The sequence below is a fragment of the Leuciscus leuciscus genome (genome assembly GCF_965113295.1).
Source record: "Leuciscus leuciscus genome assembly, chromosome: 21".
Classification (NCBI taxonomy): domain Eukaryota; kingdom Metazoa; phylum Chordata; class Actinopteri; order Cypriniformes; family Leuciscidae; genus Leuciscus; species Leuciscus leuciscus.
The window spans coordinates 34,683,953-34,709,818 of record NC_138745.1 but is presented as its reverse complement, the minus strand read 5'-3'; the positions used below and the strand labels follow the sequence as shown (position 1 = coordinate 34,709,818).

At 39.0% G+C, this 25,866-nt stretch overlaps 1 protein-coding gene across 3 annotated transcripts in view; it reads left to right on the top strand.

Moving 5' to 3' along the window:
- LOC309485173 (uncharacterized protein) overlaps positions 1-25,866 on the top strand; it is a 57,050-nt gene that overhangs the window by 6,907 nt on the left and 24,277 nt on the right. Inside the window, exons 2-11 of one of the 3 annotated variants that reach the window (XM_082151861.1) lie at positions 2,712-2,737; positions 9,299-11,637; positions 11,761-11,878; positions 12,180-12,711; positions 12,830-13,276; positions 17,783-17,968; positions 19,266-19,346; positions 19,993-20,105; positions 20,263-20,321; positions 23,122-23,211. In XM_082151861.1, the coding sequence (XP_082007987.1) occupies positions 9,496-11,637; positions 11,761-11,878; positions 12,180-12,711; positions 12,830-13,276; positions 17,783-17,968; positions 19,266-19,346; positions 19,993-20,105; positions 20,263-20,321; positions 23,122-23,211 (3,768 nt within the window). In that variant the 5' untranslated portion in view covers positions 2,712-2,737; positions 9,299-9,495. Of the gene's footprint in view, positions 1-2,711; positions 2,738-2,761; positions 2,846-9,298; positions 11,638-11,760; positions 11,879-12,179; positions 12,712-12,829; positions 13,277-17,782; positions 17,969-19,265; positions 19,347-19,992; positions 20,106-20,262; positions 20,322-23,121; positions 23,212-25,866 lie in introns of those variants that run through there. The other 2 variants (XM_082151862.1, XM_082151860.1) reach the window with 2 other exon arrangements.

Here is a 25,866-nt window from a genome sequence, read left to right as displayed (position 1 = left end):
CACTTCAGCTTTCAAAAAAATAACAGACAAGTGTGCCATGAATTGCATCTTTTTACTTTTTATTCATCAAAGAATCCTGAAAAAAAGTATTACAGTTTCTACAAAATTAGTAAAAACTAATTAGTTTTCAACATTGATAATAATCATAAATGTTTCTTGAGTCAAATCATCATATCAGAATGATTTCTGAAGGATCATGTGACACTGAAGACTGGAGTAATGATGCTGAACAGACAAAACTGAAATCACATTTTAAAATATATTTGATCAAATTAATGTGCATTAGAGACGTCTTTCAAAAACATTTAAAAAATCTTACAGACCCTAAGATTTTGAACAATAGTGTATATTTATTAGTTAGGGGGAAAAAAAGATATGATATTGATATGCCAGGCAAATATTTAGCTATTTTGTAATATTCGGCTAAAACATTCCTCATTTTGCCTTATTTATGAAGTGCTTTGTGTCAGTACATCATTTACCAACAGCCTTGAGAATGGATACAGCAATTCTGTTTTACATTTTTTATTTTTTTTTGTCATCTTGAGTAAATATTATAAAATAACTCTTCATTTATATTCAGCAAATGTTATTTGACATCATTACGCTCTATAAAGGTCATTCGCATCCCTGCTGTCTAGATCATTATCAGCCATTAAAAAAACATATCCTAGTTTGCATGAGCGAAAACTCAGATTAATACAGGCATATATCTGCTGTTTATTCCAGAAACCGGATCATACTTGAGGTTGGTCAGTTCTCTGCACTGGCATCTTCTCCTCTCTTTCTCATTCTGTCTGTCCGATTAGTGTTTTCTGTTATTATCTGTCGTTCCTTCTTATGAGAGTCAGTGAGAAACTCTTTCATCTCTCCGCCTGTTGCCCACTCATGCTTTTTCTTCCTACAATCTCTTTCTTCTTTACACCCTCAACAACCTTTCATTCGTCTCCTTTCACACGCTCTTCTCTTTCTCCCACTCTCTCCATCTGTCCATAAATGAAATGAACACAGTATTTCTCATGGAATCTGTAATTCTGCTCTGAAATGCTGTAGATGTGTACGCCATGAGATCAAATGCTTCAGAGATGCATTGGCAGGCCAGTGTAATCCAGGCCAGCATTTCCATTCAAGTCACTTGAAAAAGACTTGCATGACCTTATTTCTGTGTTCAGACCACCTGATCTCAAGAAAACATGCCCTTTGCATGTGTGTGTGTGTGTGTGTGTGTGTGTGTGTCTGTCTTAAGTTAGTTTGAGACCATTAGTGAGCTTGTACCATTAAATTATGCTGTACTAATTTGATTCAGATTCCATTTTAGAGACTATTTGAGTTTGAAATGTGATTTATTCTTAATGTTATTTAATGCCTGAGATTGTCAATCATGCAGGGCCATTAACATCAACTGTATGATCCAGAACTCATTGACAAAAAGGGTTTGGAAATGGCCGTTGTCTGAGTATTATGCAGAATGGCGTCCAGCTAAGTGGATAACTGTGTTCATTTGAGTAGATGACGGTTGGACTGATTAGTGTGTATCATGAGGATTGAATTACAGTAATGTAGTTTATGTGTGTGTATGTCCTCGAGGTTGTAAAGGTGATGATTTAAGGGCTGTGCAACTGGGATAAGGAAGGTCACGTGTTGTGATGTTTTGGTTTATATTCTATTTTGGGATGATTTATAATTTTCACTCGCGCTCTAACGGGCTTCACTTTATCACTATAAGACTCTGAGGTCCTAAGAGACATAATGTTTATTTGATAAGTGTGTGATTTAGTGCTTTATGTGTGAATACTAGAGAGGTGAGTGAGTCTTAAACCTGTCGAGAACATGTCCAGGTCATAGTTCACCTCAGAATGAATAAGTACATACATACACGTGTGTGTGGGTGTGTGCGTGTGTGTGTGTGAGAAAATAACTGACATTAATTATATATAATAATATTATTTGTATTTTTATTTTCAGCATCATTACTCCAGTCTTCAGTGTCACATGATCCTTCAGAAATCATTCTAATATGATGATTTGCTGCTCAAGAAACATTTCTGATTATTATTATCAATGTTGAAAATTATTTAATGCATAGAAAGTTCAAAAGAACAGCATTTACTGTCCCTGAAATATAAACATTATACATTTTGTAACATTATAAATGTCATCATTGTCATCTTTGATCAATTTAATGCCCCCCTTGCTGAATAAAATTATTAATTTATTAATGTTAATTTGTGTTTAATCGAATGTGTTTAGTTGTCATGATAGTTAGTTCACAATGCAATTTTGATGATCCTAAAACTAGACTTCGTTTATGCAAATTACTATTAATTGACTAATAATTTAATGCATAGAAAACGCATAGAAAGTTCAAAAGAACAGCATTTACTGTCCCTGAAATATAAATATTTTGTAACATTATAAATGTCATCATTGTCATCTTTGATCAATTGAATGCACCCCTTGCTGAATATATATATATATATATATATATATATATATATATATATATATATATATATATATATATATATATATATATATATATATATATATATATATATATATATATTAATATATATGTGTTTAATCGAATGTGTTTAATTGTCATGATAGTTAATTCACAATGCAATTTTGATGGTCCTAAAACTAGACTTTATTTCGTTTATGCAAAAGACAAAATCTCATGTTTTTTTCTTTTTTCTATTGATTTAAAGGTAAATGAAGGCCTGGACATGTTTCGGTGAGATTCCCCCAATTCTTCAGATATGAAGGTGTAGAAAGGGTTCATCCGCTCCCTGAAGGTCTCAGATTAGCCGTGTTAATAGAAGGACTTGGCTCAGGACTGCAGGTGTGTGTGTTTGTGTATCACAGACTGAAAGAGATAAATCCTATTAAGTAGAGGAGGGGAAAGTAGGTCTGTAGGAACTGTGTGTGTGTGTGTGTGTGTGTGTGTGTGTGAGAGAGAGAGAGTGAGAGCTAATAAGATACATTGGACCACATCAGCACTTGCTATTTTTGGCCTCTTTTAGTGGTGTTTGCTAGGCTGAGCTTCACTATTACTATCGCTCATACACACTTAGTGTGAGGGATTTGAACAAAATCCTGACACTAAGTACTAAACTTTGGCACGTAGCTCATCATGCCACATCATTTGCGTTACAGATGTGGATGATTCACGTTGCGTGATTGACGCACACGCTTGTTAATGCTCAATGCATGCAGTGTGACAGAACCAGGAGGATTCAGACTCATGGGATTCTGATTTCTGATCTTCGGGCTTATAGTATTATGGTAGTTAGTAGAGGTTAATATGAAGACTGAAAGTCACACTGTACGACAGCACAGAACTAGTGTAACAGTAGCTATTAAATGGTTCGTTGTAGCTTATAAAACAGATCAGATGAACTCAAATTCTGATTGGATGATCACCATTCAAAGCCGTTGGAAAATGACAACATACCTCTACAGTAAATATGCATATATTGATTTGATTGATTTTAGATAGATAGATAGATAGATAGATAGATAGATAGATAGATAGATAGATAGATAGATAGATAGATAGATAGATAGATAGATAGATAGATAGATAGATAGATATATAGATAGATAGATGTGTATATACAGTATATATAGAGAGAAAGAGATAGATAGATAGATAGATAGATAGATGTGTATATATAAGAGAGAAAGAGAGATAGATAGATAGATAGATAGATAGATAGATAGATAGATAGATAGATAGATAGATAGATAGATAGATAGATAGATAGATAGATGTGTATATATATATAAGAGAGAAAGAGATATAGCGATAGATAGATAGATAGATAGATAGATAGATAGATAGATAGATAGATAGATAGATAGATAGATAGATAGATAGATAGATAGATAGATAGAATTTATTATTATTATTATTATTATGGATGGATGGATAGATATATTTTAGATGATTAATTCATTAGTGGTGTTTGTTACGTTAAGCATGACTATTCTACTGCTCATACCTTAGGATTTGAAATATCTCTAAACCTAAATATAAACCTGTGTGTAATTCATCCTGACCATATTGTGAAAAAATAGAAGTTGTAAAAATAGTTTTGTCAGGAATGGGAGGCGTCTGGAAGGGTAAACACGAGGAGGAGGAGGACAATAGCTGATGAATTCTCTGTAGGATTCTGGAATAGTCTGTTTCGGCATCTCTGTGTTCATGAAGAATATAACACACAGCTGCTGTTGATCAATCTTTTCTGAATATATTTCAGGAATGAGGACATGTCACAGCACGTTTACGATAACAGCTCGGCCATCCCTCATGCACACTTTCCTCTTCTCGCGTGTTGTTGATGTTTATGTACTTCACAGCCAGATTTAGATGAGAGTATATGTCAGTGTGTAGCTAAAGTGTGTATTGTTTGCTGCTGTGCCAATTTCTTTTCAGTTTTTCAGTGTTTGTTCAGTGTGTTTTTTTTTATGCATGTCATTATTAATTTAGCATATTGTTAAACCTTTGGAGTTCATGTTAATATTAATACATTCTTCTTCTTTTTCACTTTTCACTATACAGATGTGGGACTGTGTTGGTTCTCCACCTGATGTTGAATGTAAATGTGTCACTAATGTTGAAATCCGGTGTCGAGCTCCTCACACACGACCTGTAGAGGCCTGTCCTATTGACAGCAAGCGTTTGACTTTCAGTAGCCTCCTCCTCCTTATATATGTGACAGGTGTGCCTTTGAACGCAGTGTGAATAATTGTCAGTGGCGTGAGAAAGTGAATGAGTGACAGACAGAAAGAGAAGGAGAGAGAGAGATGTCTCTGTCTCTATGGCTACAGCTTTCACCTCTCAGTGCTCAATAGAAGAACGGCTTTCTTATAATTCAGAGGAAAGTTATTAGTCAATAAATGTGCTAAATCCATGCGGATCAGTTTGATCAGGAGGAGCTTTGCTGTCACGGCTGTCTTGAATTTGTATTCGTCGTCTTTTGTTCCTGTTGTCGTTCTTGTGGGTGTTTTTCCTCTCTTCTTAGATAGAAAGGAAACAGTAATTTGCAGAATTTTTAAATGTATTTGTTTGTATATCATAGAATCATATTTATATTTGTCACATTTTAAATGCCCCCTACAGCCACACTGTAAAAATATTTTTCGAAGTTGTCAATAAAACAAAGATTAATGGAGTATGTTTAACTTTTTTAAACTTGTTTAATTCAATGTGTTACGTATTGTGTACATGCCATTTCTTTGTAATATTTATTAGTGAAATTTACTTGCAACACCAATTACGTCCAATTTTGATTTCATAGGTCTTAAAGGGATGCTTCACCGATTAGCATTAAGCTTTGTATCAGTAGAAACCTGGTAGTATCTTTGAGTGACCGTGCTTCCCTCCCTCATGTCCCCCTGAGACGAGAGATTTCTGTATTGTGTGTCTGGGAAAAAAACTCAGATGACGCAAAAATCGTCATTTAGCTCATCTGAGGCTCTTCTGTCCAGAGGCGAGAGACTACAGCCAATAGGAGGAGCTCGTCCCGCATGTCTTCAACCCGCCCATAGGGGGATCTCACGATAAAACAGCGTCTTTTCAGTTTTGAGTCACTAGTAGCCTAGCTGTATAATTTCTCCCGATACTGCCCTCTGTAACCGGTAGGCGTGGCGTGGGAGTGTCCTCGTAGGGCAGTGAAGCAAGTGCATTCTGGGAGTTATAGTCTTTCATCCACATGAGCCAAAAATACATTTCTAGAGGCTAGAAGGCACCAAATTCTAAAATAATTTCACATTTCTTCAACATAAATGACCCAATTTAAATACACATTCATCTTTCCAGCGGTGAAATATCCCTTTAACAGTAAATAGTGTCCATTGATTCCATATAGTCATGAAAACAGTGAGCTGTGTGTTTTCTGAAGGAGAATCTGAGGACTGGGTTCAGGTAGTCGTACAGTCGGCTAATATTAGCACAGATCCTGCTCTGTTGACAATAGAGATGGTTTCTGTGGCACTGGTTAATTAGACTGGGATTCTGCCTGTAAACATGCGCACCTGGGGAACGCTGACTGCCGAGAGGATTCATTACGGCTGTTGCAATGTCTTCTTATTTCCTCTGTGACTGTTTTATAAAGTGGATCTGTTGTTATAGTGAATGTCCCGGTGCAATTAAACCCCATCAATGTGAATCTCACCAACCCTGGCGACATGCATTTCCCTCTCATGTTTCTCAAGTAAACTGCTCATGGCATTTTGGAAAATAAAGTGCAGCAGATTGTGGTATTTAGCGAGGCCTTTAATGAGGAAGGTTATAATAGAGTAACAGAGCTGGTGATGAAGGTGTGAAGGTGTTTAAATGGCCCGACGGCACAGATGGTTTTCAGTGAATTAGCTGAGATGGCCTGTAATATTCCCGCAGTGCTGAAGGATGAGCGAGTATTTTTGGAGAGAGAAAGTCCAGGGAGAAAATGAGTGAAGGAGAGAGAAATGATATTGAGGAACCAGAGCAGGGTTACACTGTAAGGATCAACTCAGGCTGTTTTGTGTGTGCGTGAATCGCTTGAATCTACTTGCATATCTCATGAATATTAATTAGGTCAGATAATTTTGATTGTTGGACCAACTATTCATTTAACATTATCTGCTTTTATACATAGCCGACATGTACGGATGTTTTCCTTACATTTGTGTAGATAGATAGATAGATAGATAGATAGATAGATAGATAGATAGATAGATAGATAGATAGATAGATAGATAGATAGATAGCTTTTTATTGTCATTCAACTCTACATTTTGAGTGCACATGAACGAAATTCCATTCCACTGGCTCATAAAAATATAAAAGTATAATTCAAAAAATGCTACAACATTAAAATATAATACTAAAAAGAGTTTGACAGCAGCATATAAATAGTGATATTGCACGTGTTAATTTTTGCGGCATATAAATACAGTTATTTCACATTATCAATAAATAATATTATTATTGCGTGTCCAGTTCACACGAGGCTCACTGTAATTGTGTGAGCAATAGTTCTGTTTACTCAAATCAAGTGCACACACAAACACTTTTTTCCCCTTAACTTAAACATTACAACTTCGAGAATGTGTACTCAATTAAAGTTAGCTTTGGTGTGTTTGTATTGATATGTTAGTGTATATAGTGCAGAATCTGAAACATCATAGCTTTTCTGTGTTTAAACACTTTCAAAATCATGGAAACTTCTGTTTATTTACAGGTTTAAATTAATAAAATTCCAGATTATTGTTTGTGGTTTAAGGCTGTTGGACACTTTTAAATGTGCACAGGTTTAAAAATAATAATAATTTTATCCAGAAACAAAACATGTTTGAAACCAGCTGTTTGAAATTCTAAAACTTGACCAAATTAGTCTTGAAGTCACTCAACTAACATACTGTTAAAAATGTATAGCTTGAATGCATAAATGCATAAATAAATGCATAAATAGCTATCAATGGAGGAAGATGTTTTTGGGTCCAGACGGTGTTGTTACGGCATTGACCAGCAGGGGCTAAACTGGGACATGCCAACCAGTAAAACCTTGACCTGTATAATGATGTTGGCTTCCTAGTATAAAGACTCTTTCTTGGTGTAAACGGTGTCAGTGTAGGTTTTATGCGTATGTGTGTTTCATTGATTAATTGTTGACATGAGAGCTGCTTTCATTTATCCTTCACTTGTGCTGCAGCAGCAAAATCAATGACATGCGCCTGCACTTTCAGATGTGTGTGTGTGTGTGTGTGTGTGTGTGTGTGTGTGTGTGTGTGTGTGTGTGTGTGTGTGTGTGTGTGTGTGTGTGTGTGTGTGTGTGTGTGTGTGTGTGTGTGTGTGTGTGTGTGTGTGTGTGTGTGTGTGTGTGTGTGTGTGTGTGTGTGTGTGTGTGTGTGTGTGTGTGTGTGTGTGTGAGAGAAACATGAGAGATACTTCAATCAATCACCGGGCGTCTCAGAGGCTTCAGGAAGCACTTCCGTAGAGGAGCTTCATATTTCTAAGTAAAAATACACAATGGCTTATTTGAACTTTGCCTGTGTGACGGAGAATCAGCCCTTTTTTCAAAGTTGTCAAAGCTGATGTACTTGATTCTGATTGGTCAATCATGGCATTCAGATATTTCTTTATGTAATCCCAAATTCATGTGTATTTATTCCCTTATTTGAAATGTTCCTTTACATGGTTTAAAAGCTACAGTTTTGCAGTATCATCATTTATTTATACACATTGCTAATACTTAGGCCTGAATGGGAGTTTACTGTATGAGTCACTGAGGTTTAACACATAACGTGTGTGTGTGTGGTGTGTGTGTGTGCACAACTATGTTGGATTTTAAGGGATTAATTTGAGTAAATAAGCCAATCCTTTCATGCAGATGGTCAATTTGGCATTTCTTATGCAGAATGGATTTGTTAAAAATAGATTTTGCAAAAAAAAAAGGGGTAAAATACCATCAGTCGTTTTCAAAATAGTATGACAGTGAAATGCAGCCTGGAAATCTCTGTTCAGTCTCTGCTGGAGAACATTTCTCTCTGTTTGGTTAGTACTATAGAGTGTAGGCTAAATGGATGGGTGAACGATAGAAGGAGTATGTCATCAGTGAGAAAATGAGTCAGATGACCACTGATATAATGGGGTCGCTGCCTCTGTAATTGGATTTCTACTGATATGTCATGACGAGAAATGCACTGTACTTCTATGCCACATCGTTTTGTTTTCGAAAGAAAGTTTTAGATGTTGGAACAATTTGAATTGTCCTTACAGACCCTGTTTTAACATTTAATGTCAACATAGACATTCATAATGGCACTACATAGAATATTTAAGTCGTCATTTTTGTTTGTATAAACCTTTTCACATGCCATGTTGTTTCAAAGAAGCTTTACAGAAAATTATGCATTAAGCTTTAAATTCATTGTGTAGTTAACTCGTGGCCTAATGGTTAGAAGTCAGACTGGTAACCTGAAGGTTGTGGGTTCAATTCTCAATGCCGGCAGGAGCATTTTGAGCAAGGCTCTCGCTCCCCGGGCTGCCCACTTCTCCAGGTGTGTGTGTCCACAGTTTTCCAGTGTGTGTTAACTACTCATTTACGTGTTAACTAATGTGTGTGCACTAACTTGGATGGGTTTAATGCATAGGACAAATTCTAAGTATTGGTTACCATACTTGGCCATCACGTCACTTTCACCATCACTTTATAAATCTTGAGAAAACCAACAATAATTGTGGCAAAGAGAAAAAATCCATATATTTAGGTTGCAATTCATTAATTGTCTTTTCTTCCTTATGTCTTAGGTGCAATGTCCATCTCCATCTGTAGTAGCTGGTCTGGCAGGAGAGGGTATCTGAAGAACGGCATCTCCATGGACTAAAAATACAGTCACAGGATTTCACAACCTGACCAGAACAGGAAAAGGATCCCTGTCTCTCTCTGTCTGTCTTTTCTTCAGTCTTCATCTCAGTGTCTCTTTGTGTTGTATTGTTATGACGCCATGTCTCAAACTGGAAAAGTCCTGCATTTGTATGTGGAGGTGAGATCCCCACCAGAGCATGATGAGAAAGGTAGTTCCTGTGAAACAACAGTGGAGCAAGATGGTCCTGTTGAGGCTTTGACCAAATTAGCACAGGTGGCTTCAGGATTTTCCACACCTCCCAGCAGCACATTCAGACCAAATGTAAGCTTCCTACTACAGCCCACACACAATTATCTGGATTCCCCTCAAAGACGCAGCATTCCACAGCAGGAACCATTCCAACAGGTGTCCTCTGGCTTCAATAACAACATTGACTGTAAACAATTGAAACATGTCCACTCGTTGTCATTCTCTGGACGGACGTCTGGTCCGGGGACGCCTTGTCGAGTCTGCACACATCAACAGGACTCTAAACCAGAGCCCGGACAGAGGTCTGTGGTCACTTTTAGTTACATTGAGAAGCCCCACATCAAAACTGTGGAGAGTCCTTGTAACAGTCCCAGTGGAACAAAGGAGGCAGCTGCTTGCCCACGTAAGAGGTGTAGTGACCCAAAGCGGTCTCACCCTAATGAGTCTTCCTGCAATAATAGTCCATTTCACCAGCACATGGGTTATCCAGGATTTTGTTCCTCTACTTTGGATCCCGTCGGTCAAGCAGCAACACAGCGAGCCCTGGAGGAGTTTGGCTCTCCCCAGTTGAGGTGTAAGTTTTCTCGTGGCCCAGACTGGAGTCCGGAGTTTCACCAACGGCAGAGGGCACGATGCCAGTCTTGGGCAGGTTCACCAGTGCCAAACTGCAGTGCCTACCGCCATGATCCTGACCCAGGCAGGGTCGGAGCTGCATGTGGTGTCCCCAAAAGCCCAGCATCAGATGCTTTCTCATCCCACACAGGGCATAACAACCAGCAGAAATCCACCTCCAGGTCCCAAGGATGCCCCAACCAGAACCTCCCTTTAAAGCAAGACTGTTCCACACCAGTCGTTCAAAGTTGGGGAAGCCGGGCTGAAGACAAGCCTCTGTCAGGACAAAGAACCAGCCTCACAAACACACCCACTCATGGTTTGAACCAGCTTAGTGGAAGCAATAACTCCTCAGCCCTGAACAGTCCTGAGGTAGCCCGCAAGATTGCAGAAGAGGCCACGAAGGTTTCAACTATTTTCAACGAGGTCCGCAGTTCTCCTCCTCCCATTGTTTTCAGAGGTTCATCTAATCTAAGCAGCACAAACTATGGGTATCCTTCGAGAGAAATCCAGCATGAGACCTTGCAACAGAGTCCAGTGCAGCATTTGGCTGTTAAGATGAACATACCTGTGCATGAAGACCATCCTACAACAAATGGGGTTTCTCCGCACCTGCATGAAGCAACAGCTACTAAGAGCTCAGATTCCAATCACTCCTTCTGCTCTGTCCCAGTGGGAGCCCCTGATTCTCCAGCCCTCCCGTCTCGTCTTCTTCGTCCAAGTCTGTCCAATGCAGACGTGTGTTCTCCACTCCGAGATCCTCGTCAGCTTAGGGCTGACCTGCCGGTCTCTAACAGCCCCACTTTACACCGTCACAAGCCTCCACAGTACACTGGAGAGGAGTGGACCTCCGGGGAACCCTGGTTCCTGGACGAGGAGGACTGGGATGACCATGTCATTGCTGAAAGCGTGGAGATCTCCAGGCGGTTGTTCATCGGTCAGAGTGTGGACGATTCTCCAGTCAGTTGGACATCTAGACAGCAGTGGATAGAGCAGGCGAAGAAAGAGGAAGTGAAGTTCAGCTTGACAGAAAAACTTGAAGGGACTCTCAAGAGCAGCAGTCCAGTGTACAAAAAAAGGGTTGAGGTCACAGAACGGGGAGAGGAGAATGTTAGCATTTCAGTATGTGGAGCAAACCACAGCCCAGGGGAAAGAGTAGAGGAGATGACCAGGATAACACAGCAACAGAGACAGGCAGAATGGAGGAGAAGGCAGGCTTTGCTTCTAGGGCCAGTGGTATTAGAAGAGGGAGATGGGGAGAGAGGGGAGGATGAACAGGGGTTTGGAGAACACCAGGCTTTGGCTGGGTCATCCCCGAGCTCCAGTGGAGTAACGGGAAGCCTAGGAGACAGAGATTGCATCTCACCTGAGTCCAGCCAGAACAGCAACCATTCAGATCACCCATCATCAGGAATACAGGTGAGACATTGTTCATAAAACCATTTTTATATAGTAGTCTACTAGTCTAATTCTTTATAATTATTAATTGACAGTTAGTCATTAATTATAAGTTAATGTGTTTATTTTGTGTGGATGTTACAGTCCGATGGGGGTTCTTTGGTGCCAGGTCCATCTCTGCACTGTCTGAAAATTGCTCGTGCCAAGTGGGAGTTTCTGTTTGGCACTCCAGCAGAAAACACTGCCAGTGAACGAGAGAAGAGTAAGTAGCCTGTTGACCTCTTTAATGTCACTTTTAAAGATCATCTAGATTCCATAAAAAAGCAATTAATTGCTTTTTTTTCATGATTATTTTATGGTTGAAGTACATTAAGATCATTTCAAGTGTATGCAAGTGTTTGAGTAACTCACTCATTGAGCATTCCCATGTGAAAGTGGGATAACACTGCAATATCACTGAGCTGGAATAGTCATCAGCAAAACATTGTCAGTATCAATGGCACCAAAATGGATTTATTTATTTCCCTTCATAGCTGAATGAATATTGTATGTTATCCACCTAGATGTTCCAGAAGCCTCCACAGCTCCACCAAGTGGTCTTTCCACCCCAATCCCGCCCTCTTTTCTGCCACTTGAGGAACTCGCTCTCAGAGCTAATCATGACGTTCAACATGTGGAGGTGGAGCTAGTGACTCCGCCCCCTGCCGCCCCAGGCACCTCCCCCAAAACTGGCATAATTCGGCGAACTTTAAAATACTCTGAGACCGATCTGGACGCCGTTCCGTTACGATGTTATCGGGAGACCGATATAGATGAAGTGCTGTTAGCCGAGCAAGAGGACGCTGACTCAGCGTTTGGAAGTAACCGAAGTGTCATGGGAACTTCCTGTGCTGGGAGCAGCCCTCTAGGAGAGATGCCGAATGAAAGAACAGATGGACAGGAGGATGGGGAGGAGGAGGAGGAGGAGGAGGAGGAGGAGGAAGAGGAGGGTGTTGCGAGCTGGGTCACTGTCAGGATGCAGGGCGATGTGAGGAGGTTGCTGGCCGATCAGGAGCGATACGAAGAAGAGGAGTTTTACAGCATTATGCTAAAGAGGTGGGAAGTGGCAAACACGCATACTGATGTTTTCTTTCAAGAAACTTTAAATATTTAATGTGTTACTGGTGCAGAATATCAGAAATAACAAGGTAATCTTTATTTATTTATTTTTTAGGCCCCGAGATCATTTCATTAACAACCACCCAGCTCTGAAATCTCCCATCCTGGTCCGTGGCCCTCGGAGAAAGTCCGGAGACAGTTTAGACACATTCAGCAGGCATTTTGAGAGCATCATGGAGTCACATCGTGCCAAAGGCACCTCCTACAGTAGTCTGGACAGTCTCGACCCTCTGACCTCTAGTACTCAAACTGTTCTGACCTTTGACCTTCCCACTCTGACTCCACAAGTGCAGGGTCAGATCTACCAGAGTGTGCGGCAAATCGTGGAGCTCAGCTTTGCTCCATTGGCTCACGTAGAGATGCCCAGCCTCTCAGAGTCTGTGCTGACGATAACGGGTGACACCGATGCCACACGGGCACCATCCAGTGAACGCCTCAGCAGTGGATCCGACGATCGCAACGGGCGGAGCTGGCAGATCAACCCACCACTTTCACTGCCCAGGTTTGTGTCATTTTCATCACTAAAGTGAGGAATTGTGTGTTTTAGGTTGGAAAACTTAGTAGTGTGCTCTGGTTGTATACTGTAAATTGTGGAAAATGTAGTAGTATGGAAGTGCATTCTGAGCATACCTGTTATACAGATACAAATATGTTACAAACTCATTTAGTCTTTGCAATAGCTCAGTTTCTCCAGCAGATGGAGTTTGCAACCAACAGTCTCTTCTGAAGTGAAACATACTGTACTTTGATTTACTATGACTTGAATCTTGGTGAATATTGAGGAAAAGTGCCCAAAAAAAGTAAAAAATGGCCAATATTTCAACCCACAATCAAGAAGACAAAAATTGCATAAATATATATATTTTAATGGCAACATATTATTTAAATTAAAATGTAAAATGGTATAATTATTGGGAGGGGAGGGGGCATTTGTCATTTCTAAGCCTATATTAATTCATATGTGATACACTTTCTATTTTCAGTTTGGTTTGACAGTATAGGTGTGAATTTCTTGAGGTGGATTGTAAGCAATATTTCCTGTGTGTGTGTGTGTGTGTGTGTGTGTGTGTGTGTGTGTGTGTGTGTGTGTGTGTGTGTGTGTGTGTGTGTGTGTGTGTGTGTGTGTGTGTGTGTGTGTGTGTGTGTGTGTGTGTGTGTGTGTGTGTGTGTGTGTGTGTGTGTGTGTGTGTGTGTGTGTGTGTGTGTGTGTGTGTGTGTGTGTGTGTGTGTGTGTGTGTGTGTGTGTGTGTGTGTGTGTGTGTGTGTGAGAGAGGACAGATGAAAGACAAAGCCGATTGCTGGCAGAGAACTGAAGTAACTGCCGCATAGATCACCTTGAGACAAACATAGAGGCTGGGAATAGTTTGGGAGATATTATATTTATTTTCACAATCTGAATTTTGCTACATAAATCCTAATTTATAGGATGTATACTCTAATACATTTTAAATTTGCCATGTCTCTTGTCTCATAAAACACGTTAGCATCTGCTGTAAAATGTTAAGTGTGTTTGGAGTCACCTTGCAGCACTGCACATCACTCCTGTAGTAGCTCAACTACACCACTAGGTGGCGACAGTCGTTCATAAGTGCTATTTGTGTCTCTTTTAGAACCAACCAAGCTCACCATTAGAATTAAAAGCATCACTGTTGCTCATATTGATCAAACCACACACATTTCATCAGAAAATATTGCATTGAAATTCCTAAGCTGGTAATAGATCCGGTGCAACAGGTTGAGTAATAAAATGTACACTGCATAATGGATTGCCAATCAAATCCTTAGATATCTTATCATTTGCGTGCTCAGTTGTTATGCCAATTAAAATAGTTTGTGTGTTGTTCATTCAGCATGGCAGGAACAGTAGCATCATTGTGGAGCAGTTTAACAATCTTTAAGCCCAGTGACACAGAAAACCTCAGTCTTTTGCTCTCTCTTTCTCTCCTTCCTTTTTGATTTCTGTTTTGACAGAGAAAAGGTTTATCATAAAGCTGTTTGCATGTGAATATACACTACCATTTAAATGTTTGGGGTCGTTTAGATGTTTTTGAAAAGTCTTTTCTGCTCACCAAGTCTGCAGGTATTTAAAAAAAAAAAAAAAAAACAGTAAAAACAGAAATATTATTAAAATTTAAATAAGAGTTTTCTATTTTAATATATTTTAAAATGTAATTTATTCCTGTGATCAAAGCTGGATTTTCAGCATCATTACTCCAGTTTTCAGTGTCACATGATCCGTCAGAAATCATTCTATGATGATGTGATGCTGAAATGAAATTTCTGATTATTGAAAACAGTTGCTGCTTCATATTTTTATGGAAACCATGATACATATTGTTTTCAGGATTCTTTGATGAATAGAAAGTTAAAAAGAACAGTGCTTATTTTAAATCGAAATCATTTGTAACATGTCTTTAATGTCATTTTTGAATAATTTCATGGATCCTAGATGAATTAAAGTGTTAATTTGTTTCACAAAAAAATCTTACTGACCCCAAACTTTTGAGCGGTATTGTGTGTGTGTGTGTGTGTGTGTGTGTGTGTGTGTGTGTGTGTGTGTGTGTGTGTGTGTGTGTGTGTGTGTGTGTGTGTGTGTGTGTGTGTGTGCGCATATTTAAAGCTGATACTTAGTTTTGTTGTCTTTGTTAGTTTTTTGTCGGTTTTAGAAGCAGTAATTATCAAATGTATGATCAGATTTATTCTGGCTTTCCCACAATGCACTGCTGATTATGTTTACCGCACAACTCTGCTGCAAAACGTTAACACTTTAATGCACAAGTGAATGAATAACCTTAATTATAATTCAATCTTAAGTGATTTTAGTTGCAGAATGTTGTTGTTACACCTGTAAATAACTAAACTGTGTGTACAGAGAAAGATTAAACACTCACTTGAAGAGGGAAATCAGTCTGTTCGTGACCAAATGAGTGTTTTGCTTATCATTATTCTAGAGAATCGTGAGAAATAAAACGAGATGTGTAACGTTATACATTTTAAAGTGTGTGTGAAGTGAGCAGAGACTGAGAGTTGTTACATGCCACACTGAACTGAGAAGGCCATTAGAGAGCGTCAACAAAGTTTACAAAGAGAGAGAGAGAGAGAGAGAGAGAGTAATCAGTGGGAAACTTATTGGGATGGAATAATCTGTCAAGTTTGTGAGCCGTACTAAACAGTTCAAGGATGGATTGGAATTTCAGGATCGTTAGAATACAGACATAAACGACTAAACGACAGATTAATTCAGTCACACCGAGATTAAAACATCAGCGGAGATGTCCACGAACACCTGAGGAGATGTTGAGCTTCTCGCTGGACGAGCGCTAACACAAACATGGCTCAGATCCAGAGAGTCACGGCACAGAGGTGTTTCGGCAGAGATGGCGTGAGAAGAAAAGCCCAGCACTCGGTGTTTTGCTGGCATTGCTCCGCGCTGGAGGAGAGAAGCGTCCTGACCCGATGTCACTCACTGAACAGGTACAAGTACAAGCGGCTGGGAAAGATGCAGATCATCACTGAACTCCTGTGGTAGACACTGTCCTAATGAGTTTCATATTCATTCAGCGAAAAACTGTTGTAGAAACCTAGCAGCAACCCAACATGAGTAGACAATACTCACATTTGAGGATCTGTGTGCATTTACTGCAGCCAAATGATTTTTTTATTTTTTATTAATGCATTTGTCTATTTTGTTAATGGTGATGCTTTTAATTCTAATGGTGTGCTTATTCTTCAGGCTAACATTACGTCTGACTATCAATTTGTTCACCCTTAGATGATCCAGAAATATCGAGCCGTGTTAGTTTATTTACTATCATTGATACCGTATACTAATTATAGTTTTTGAGTTTTTTTTAAAAATATTTTCTGTTTTCATTTGAATTAGTTACAGTTACATTACTGACTCAAATAAGTACTGATTCATATTTACTATAGAGTTACGGTTGTGGTTAGGGTTTGGTTTAGGGTTAGTTACTTGTAATTATGCATGATTTACTGTTATTACTATAGTAAGTACATGTAACTTAACTATGCCACCTTAAAATAAATTGTCACCAACAATAATAACCCTCGCCACTCATTTGTCGTGCTTGTCTCTTTAAGAGCTGTTCTGCTTCCAGACGTCTTTATTTGAGTTTCACACATTTCTGCCCGTGGTTTGTTTTTCGTGTGGATTTAGCATGAGTCATTGATAAGAAGGTCAGAAAGAGAGAGGACTGCTGGCGTTCAGCCTCCCACGTTCATTTAGAGAAACCAGGGGAAATCGGATCAATAGGTCGCAATAACAGTTTAACAGAATTACAAAATGATTTCTGAATGTAAAGCTGTTTGTGTTCGCGGTTCGGCTTGGAAAGCACAGTTTATGCCACAACCACACAGATACTACAGTAACAGCAGTGTCACTAGTGTAAAGTCAACCTGATGTAACATGTGATCTCCTTTCAAACAATACAAGAAGCTTTCTGAATATTTTTGTCATTTAGTTTAATGTCGTATGTCTGCTATATTGAAGAACATTTGTTTTTTTGGTCACTATATAATTCCCACACATCTATTTGTTTGTTACTTTATGATCATATTATTTAAAAATGTGGAAAATTTGTAACACGGAAGAGGTTTGTCAGAACTTTTTGTATATCTTTGTATATCTTGTGATGGCTTTTGTGCTTCTTATAGGAAAGTTTCAAGGTTTAGCATGAAATAGTGTTTCTTAGTCTATTATATTTCTGTTTTCATCACTTACAAAAACAGTACTGAAGTGGTGCAGTGGTTCTGTGATGGTGTAGTGAATGATATGATACTGAAAGATTACCATATTCATACACCATGGTAATAATTTTTTTTAAATAATACCACAACAACAAAAATAAATCTATTATTTTCAGTGAGGAGTTTTAGTTCAGGATTTGAGTTTTGTAAAAGCATGTTTCCCAGCTCAGCGTTCAGAGGTCACAGGTCACTTCAGCACAACAGAAAGACCTTTTTTGTGTGTGTTCTTGTGTTTGTTCAGAGAGAAATCTCCTCGCTTCGCCGCAGACCCGGAGTTGGATCAGGAACTGAGTGAGCGTTTGGGTTTAGGGAGTAATGACACTCTCAGCAACCGTGCCGACCTGGAAGCGGCCAAACGTCTGGCCAAACGCCTCTTCAACCTCGACGGCTTCAGGAAGTGTGACGTTGCACGTCATTTGGGTAAAAAGTAAGTAAACTTCTTCGATTCTCATGCTCGTATAGTATGTCCTGAATGTTCCCTTCAGGTGCTTGACACATCAGTGTTATCTTGATATACACACACACACACCCGAAATAAAAAAAATTTGGATCATTATTGCAGTGATTATTATGTTTCTAACATGTTATATGTTTGGCAAGAGTTCTTCTAACCCTAACTGATGAGTGAGTTTGTAGCTTTTCATTTCTTAAACAACCATGTAGGAAAACATATCATGGCCACAGGATGACAAAGTCAAGGTTCATCAGGCTCAAATTGGGGAAAAATGGTTGGGAGGAGCTTGAAGAATAATTTTCACTCATGAATTTGCACTTATGAGTCCAGACCTTAAATTCATTGAAAGTCTTTGGGTTGTGCTGGAGGAGACTTTACTCTTGCATTGTCAATACAAGATCTTGACCTAAAAGATGCACCTCTTGATGGAAATAAATGCTGTGATGTTATTTCCATTGGTTACCATGATTTTGCCAAGTAAGACATGTTCCTGGATCAACATTCCTGTCTGAAAATGTTGTCCTATCCCTAATCCTAACTCTACCCATAAGTTATCCCTGAAATCATATGGATATTGACAGGTGAATAACACTGATGTAGAAGCATCTAACCCAGCTTTTAAGCCTAAACTTGACGTAAACTGTAAGCTTGTCCCTCATATCTGATTGGTTGATTGGAATGTTGATCCAGGAACATGTTGCACTTGTTAAAATCACATTTAATTATTTCCATTATTATTAATTGTATTAATTAATTGTATTAATTAATTAATTGTATTAATTACTATTTATTATTATATATAATTCTGAATGAGAGTAAAAAAAAAAAGAAAAAAGAGAGAGATATTGTACACTTTTGAATTGTGCACAATAAAACCAGGAACATGTTAGAAAGCAAATGGAGTTGAGTTTTAATTTCATGTTAACTTTAAAATCAATCCTCAGTAAGTTTGCTCATCTTCACTGTGTTTCCTGTGACCTTGTGACTTCTCCATCTCTCTCTGTCCTGCGCAGGTCTCTGCTGGAGTGTTAGTGTTATATAAAGCAGGTTTTCATGCTGCTTTTATTCTCTGCTTTTGCCTGTATTGCTCAGAGCATCTGTACTTTAAGAGCTTTTCTCTCTCTGACAGGTGCACCATGGGAATGTTCCTCCACGATGCATCTTTGACAGGCCTCGGACACGTCTGTCACCCTGCGTCCCACGTCTCCCTTGTTTGTTCTTGCATTGTCATCTTCTTTGATTGTCTTTCTTATATCTGACTCCTTTTTAGCAATGACTTCAGTCGCATGGTAGCAGAGGAATATCTGCACTACTTCAATTTTACAGGAATGACTTTGGACCAAGCGCTAAGGTCAGCACATTAAATATGCAAGTGGTAAATAATTCACCTGAAGAATACTGGACTCATATATACATTTAATTTTGTATTATAATACACACACACACACAGAGAGAGAGAGAGATGTAGTATGGAATATTAATAAATACTAGTAATAAATAATGTTAGAGTTATGTGTGTGTGTGTGTGTGTGTGTTAGTGCTGTCAAATCGATTAATCGCAATTAATCGGTTATAAAATTAAAGTTTGTATTTATATAATATATGTGTGTATATCTAGATTGTTAATGTACACACACACACACACACACACACACACACACACACACACACACACACACACACACACACACACACACACACACACACACACACACACACACACACACACACTATATATATATCTGTAATATATATACTGTATATGAATATAATAATATATATACACACACATATTATATAAACACAAACTATTATAATATATGCATGTATGTATAAGATTTGAAGTCAATTTAAAAATACTGTACTTCTGTATAATTGTATCTATACATTTAATTTTGGACTAAATAAATTATATTTATGACAGAGGCTTATAATATTTAGTTCATCAGCTTGTGTTTATCTCGGGGCATTGGTTTACTCTTGTTTGTTTATTTCAGGGCATTTCTAATAGAATTTGCACTGACGGGCGAGACGCAGGAGAGAGAGCGAATCTTAGCACACTTTTCCCATCGATATCAGCAGTGCAATTCATCCCTCACACTATCTGAAGGTAAATATCTCTCTCTATCTCTACCTCTACCTCTACCTCTATCTCTACCTCTACCTCTACCTCTCTCTCTCTCTCGCTCTCTCTCTCTCTATGTGTTACATATGATAAAAAGACCATACGTGAGTGTATATGATTTTGTGTATGTTCTGTCCCGCAGACGGTGTCCACACGCTGATCTGTGCTCTTATGCTGCTCAACACAGACCTGCACGGCCACGTGAGTAAACGCATGGATGAACACTTTATTATTACTTCACCATACAGACAAGTGTAATGGAGGGTGAAAATCTTCCGTCTCAACAACAGTGCAGCAGAGTCGCAAAGTTTCCACACTTTCAAGGACATTCATTGGGTTTCAGAAGTCTGAGACCTCCATTTTAAGGAGGACCTATAATGCTTTTTTACAACTTTCTTGGTTCTTCGCTTAAGGGTGGAAAGAAGTTTGAAATACCTGAGCAGCGATAAACCGTATACAAACATCATACGCCGTCCACACTGCTGAGAGCGGTGTAAATATGTGTGCACTTTCCAATCGATAACAAAATAAACACAACTAAAACGTCCGACCTCGAGGGACTGAACAGAAGAAATGAACTGGAGAAGATTTCTGTGTTAAAGAAGGCGGAGCCTCAGAGCCACACCCACCTATTACATCATCACCACGGGCCAATGGAAGTTCGTAGATGTTTACCAGCCAGAGTGAACCGTTTCCAGAAAGTTCGCTTTGGCAAGCTGTTTCGAACTCCCAAAACTTTGCTTTCGCCTAATTTAGTTTGAACTTGCGTCACAACATTTCGTTCTGTGATTTCAGGGCCTTAAGGAAATAAAATGAGTTAATATCAAGTTGCTTTATAAGGACTAATATGATTGTCTGATTCTTAAAGCACATAAAATTACATCCTTGTGGTAGTCCTTATGGTGCACTTAAGGTTTTAAAATGTTTCAAAATATATGTTTAATGCATGTAATTTATATTGTAGAGTTAAAATTATGCCGCTTTTCACAAGATGTAATATAAATCTATGGTGTCCCCAGAATGTGTCTGTGAAATTTCAGCTCAAAATACCCCCCAGATCATTTATTATAGCTTGTCAAATTTGCCCCTTTTTGGGTGTGAGCAAAAACCCGCTGTTTTTGTGTGTGTGTTCCTTTAAATGCAAATGAGCTGCTGCCCCGCCTCCGTTCAGAAGAGGGCGGAGCCTTTACACGAGCTTCGGATACAATAACAAAACACACATGATCTCACGCATCCAAAATCTGAGAAATAACCAGTAGCGAGTGCAGCTTTACAGAGAGACTCAGAAGAGGGACGTCACCTGGACGTTTCTGAATGGTTAGTGGATACATTTATGTAGTTGTTGTGGATTTGATTCATCTCATCGACATGTTTAACTTTTACACAGGTTGACACAGTTCCCTGAGGTCTTTATAAGACAGATGTGACATGTTTTGATCAAATAGTGTCCTGTGCTCGTCTGTGCTGCAACGACAGAACAGTTTGCATGCTTTGCTCGAACTTTTGCCATTGTGTTAAAACTGGTCACTGTTGTCACATGTGAAAACCAGATGTCGGCTGGTGGGTGTAAACGTGCAGATGAAGGGCCGGTAATATTATAATAAGATCCTCTTCATACGTCAGAAGGGGAACGATATCTGATTGGCTTATTATTTGACATGCTTGCAGAGAAGGGCTCACCAAAACACAGTTACTGGGTGTTCACTTTTCACATTTTCTGGGTTGGTAGATGCACCGGGGACCCGATTATAGCACTTACACATGGATTTTCATGATATGTCCTCTTTAACTGCTAATCTAAAAATCCATTCGAAATTCTGAGATTAGTAGCCTTCTGGCTTGAAGTCATGATTAAACAGCTCTGTATATATTTTGATTACAAACTATAATTTTCACCCCCTATCGCAGTTTGTGAAGAAGCACATAATAAAATAAAACCCCTGCGTTTAATGGAAGGCTGCACTGGAAAAGGCAGAGAGATGATGTCCAGAGGGAACTGTGATCTGTCAATCACTGCTGTCGGTCTGCATCAGTTCCTGCTCGAGGGATATTTAGCATGGCTCCTGTGCCTTTGTTGAAGGGTTTAGGGCTGTCAGTGAACACATAACGCCTGTTATAGGCCAGACTCACTGTCGCCATGGTAACAGGTTTATGGTCCTGATGAGAACTGAGCGATTTCAGCTTTCCTGTGATGAAACTCTGCTCTTCTGTCCACAATATCAGATTATGTATTCCAGACCCTCTCTACAGCTCCAGACATTCATATATTACAAGCCTCAATCACACACTTGCAGCTTGAATGTAGGACATCCCATGCTGACTTTAAGAGGGGTAAAATGCTCAAAGTGGCCTGTTAAAATGCCTGACTCTGATTTTGGTATAAAATATGTCTAGGACATTTCTATTATGCATTTATAGGTACTCAGAAAAAGTTTGCACATTTGCAATTTATTTTCAGATGAGATGTCAAAGGAATGAGATTATATACACACACACACACACACACACACACACACACACACACACACACACACACACACACACACACACACACACATACAGTACATACACACAAATTATGCCTACATACACATCTACTTTGGGGGATTTTCACTCAAGTTTTTCTGTATTCTGACATTTCCCCCCAATTTATTATTGCCAAATTGTGAAAAAATCTCATTCTTATTACTCCTAAACAGTTCTGGAAATCCTGCCCAGATTTAAAAAGAAAGATCAGAAGAAATGAAATAAAAAATACAAATAATGAAATGATCAATTATGTGCTATATACTGTATATAGTATATATGTTTATATACATTAAGTGTGCATTAAAATTTAAATAATAAACTTTTTTTTAACTAAGTGCGTTAAATTGCATTTAAAAGTGCTTAATTGTCATGTAAATAATGATCAAATGTGTAAAATCAGTCAGTTATAATGCTTTTTCATACTGCAGTTGTGCTCATTTATCAGGATTGTGTTGATCTCTTCTGTTGTTAGAACGTCGGCAAGCGAATGTCCTGCTCTCAGTTCATCGGGAATCTGGAAGGACTAAACAGTGGCAATGATTTTCCTAAAGACCTCCTCAAGGTAATGCGCTGTATATTACACACATATCTCTTACTAAACTGTATTTTGAAACCGCAGTGTTTGCATTATTGTGTTATTGATGGTAAATTGTCCACAGTGAAGTTGTTGGAGGATGTGCTAGTTTAATAGGTGTGCGTGCGTGTGTGTGCGCGCGCGCGTGTGTGCGGGCGTGTGTGTGTGTGTGTGTGTGTGTTGGCACAGGTTGATTGTGTAAACACCTGTGCAAACGTGTGACAGCACTGCTTTAGCGTTCAGCGCTGCTGTTTGTTATTTGAAGCAGGAGAGATCTGTGTCCCGGTGGGAAGCGATGACTCTTTAGTAGGTCATTTATTGGTTTATATTATTAGATTAGAGCTGTAATGTCATTGGTAGGAAACTGGGGATGTTTTTCTTCCATTCATTAACCCTGCAGGCACATTCTGAAGCTGATCAGATTAGTTCTTGAGTTAATTCTAATGAGCTAAACGAGGGTTAGATTAGTTTTGGGCTGTGTGTTATCTGGCAGCTGGACTCTGATGATGGCCACTTCATTTAAATGATCATTTGAAGTGGCCAAGATGAAGAAATCTCATTTTGATTCAGTGAGATTCAACTAAATGTGAAGGTTTCTCATTTATCTAGCTTTTAAGAAAAGAAAAGGCAATTAAAGGAACACTCCACCGTTTTTTCATATTAAACTATGTTATTCCCTTAACTAAGACGAGTTGATACCTCCCTCGTCTCAGTGCGTGCATTCAATCGCTCTGGCGCGCGGCGACACTTTGAAAGCACTTAGCTTAGCCCAGTTCATTCATTAGGAACCAAACAGAGATGAAGCTAGAAGCGACCAAACACCTCCACGTTTTCCCTATTTAAATACAGTTACACGAGTAGTTACACGACCAAGTATGGTGACACAAAACAAAACGTGGCGCTTTTCTAAGCGGGTAAAAAGTATAACTATAATGTATGGCGGAATAGCACTTAGAAGCACTTCGACTCGGCGCAGTAAAAAGTCACGTTGGTTCTAATGACAGAAGTGAGAGGGAAAGAGGATTTTTCAGAAGTGACTTTTTACTGTGCCGAGTCGAAGTGCTTCCAAGTGCTATTCCGCCATACATTATAGTTATACTTTTTACCCGCTTAGAAAAGCGCCACGTTTTGTGTCACCATACTTGGTCGTGTAACTACTCGTGTAACTGTATTTAAATAGGGAAAACGTGGAGGTGTTTGGTCGCTTCTAGCTTCATCTCTGTTTGGATCCTAATGAATGAACTGGGCTAAGCTAAGTGCTATCAAAGTGTCGCCGCGCGCCAGAGCGATTGAGTGCACGCACTGAGACGAGAGAGGTATCAACTCGTCTTAGTTAAGGGAATAACATAGTTTAATATGAAAAAACGGTGGAGTGTTCCTTTAAGAACTACAGTCGTTTAAAATGCCCCTATTATGCTTTTTTGAATATTACCTTTTCATGCAGTGTGTACTATAACTGTTTATGAATGTAAAAGCTCTGCAAAGTGTTAAAGATCAAAGTACACGACAAGTAATTGTCTCCTAAAAGAAAGACTCGATTCTGAACTGCTGAAACCAGTCTTCACTAATTCCAGTCTCACTTCCGTAACACACACATGTAACACATTTGCATAATGTCAGCCTGTGGTCTTCAAATACTATCATATTTTTCCTGCATACTGACTAATATTTTTGACCGCTATTATGTGAAAGATAGCAGTAATGATCCCAATGTCATGTGACCTCATGAAGTTGTATGTTTTTATCTACTATCATCCAGTATTTCAAATTTTTATTTAATTTTTCAGATTAAACAGTTGTCAGTCAGACGAAATAATGAATCAATAATGAGATGTTACTAATCATCACATTTGTGTGTATTTTTCACACAGGTAGTGAATTGTCGTTGTACATTTTGCAAAATGCATTCAGCAAATTTAATGTGGAGCAGTTTTATACTACGCACATTATACAACACTCAGAAAGAGAGAGAGAGCGTTATGACAGTATCTGCACAATAGTGGGTTTGTGTTGGAGCCAGTCTGGTTTGCACTGACCCATCCTTCAATAATGGCCTCGTTTGCGAAGCTGCATCACATTGTGACTGTAGAAAAGCCGAGAAAATCCTGTTTTTCATGGCATGAGTGCTTTGAAATCTCAGTGCTCTTATAAAGCCACAGCAGTGAGGTTTATCTGAGGAGCTGCTTGTGTTTTGGTCTTCATCTTCTTGATGAAAACACTGACTCCTCGCTGGGATAGAAGCAGTTTGACAGTCTGTGATCTTTCTGTTCATGCCAAGTGCTTTACAACAGTCTCTATAGCCCTTATGACGACCTCACTTTCTCTCTCTCTCTCTCTCTTTTAGTTTTCTTTCCCTCCGGCGATCCTTTTCTCTGTCCCTCGCAACATCAGTTCTCACATTCTTTCCTCCTACTCGTTCTCTTTCTCTCATTTAAACTCAACAGCTGAGCGGGGCAGCTTATATAAGCACATCTCACTCACACATTGTCATATAAAGCAAAGCTGTTATTGTGGGGTGCTAAATTACTGCATGCACTGGGTTATTGTTTATTATAAAATGGATTGTTTTGGCTCTGAAATCTGATTGGATGAGCAACTTTCAAAGACGACACACACACACACACACACACACACACACACACA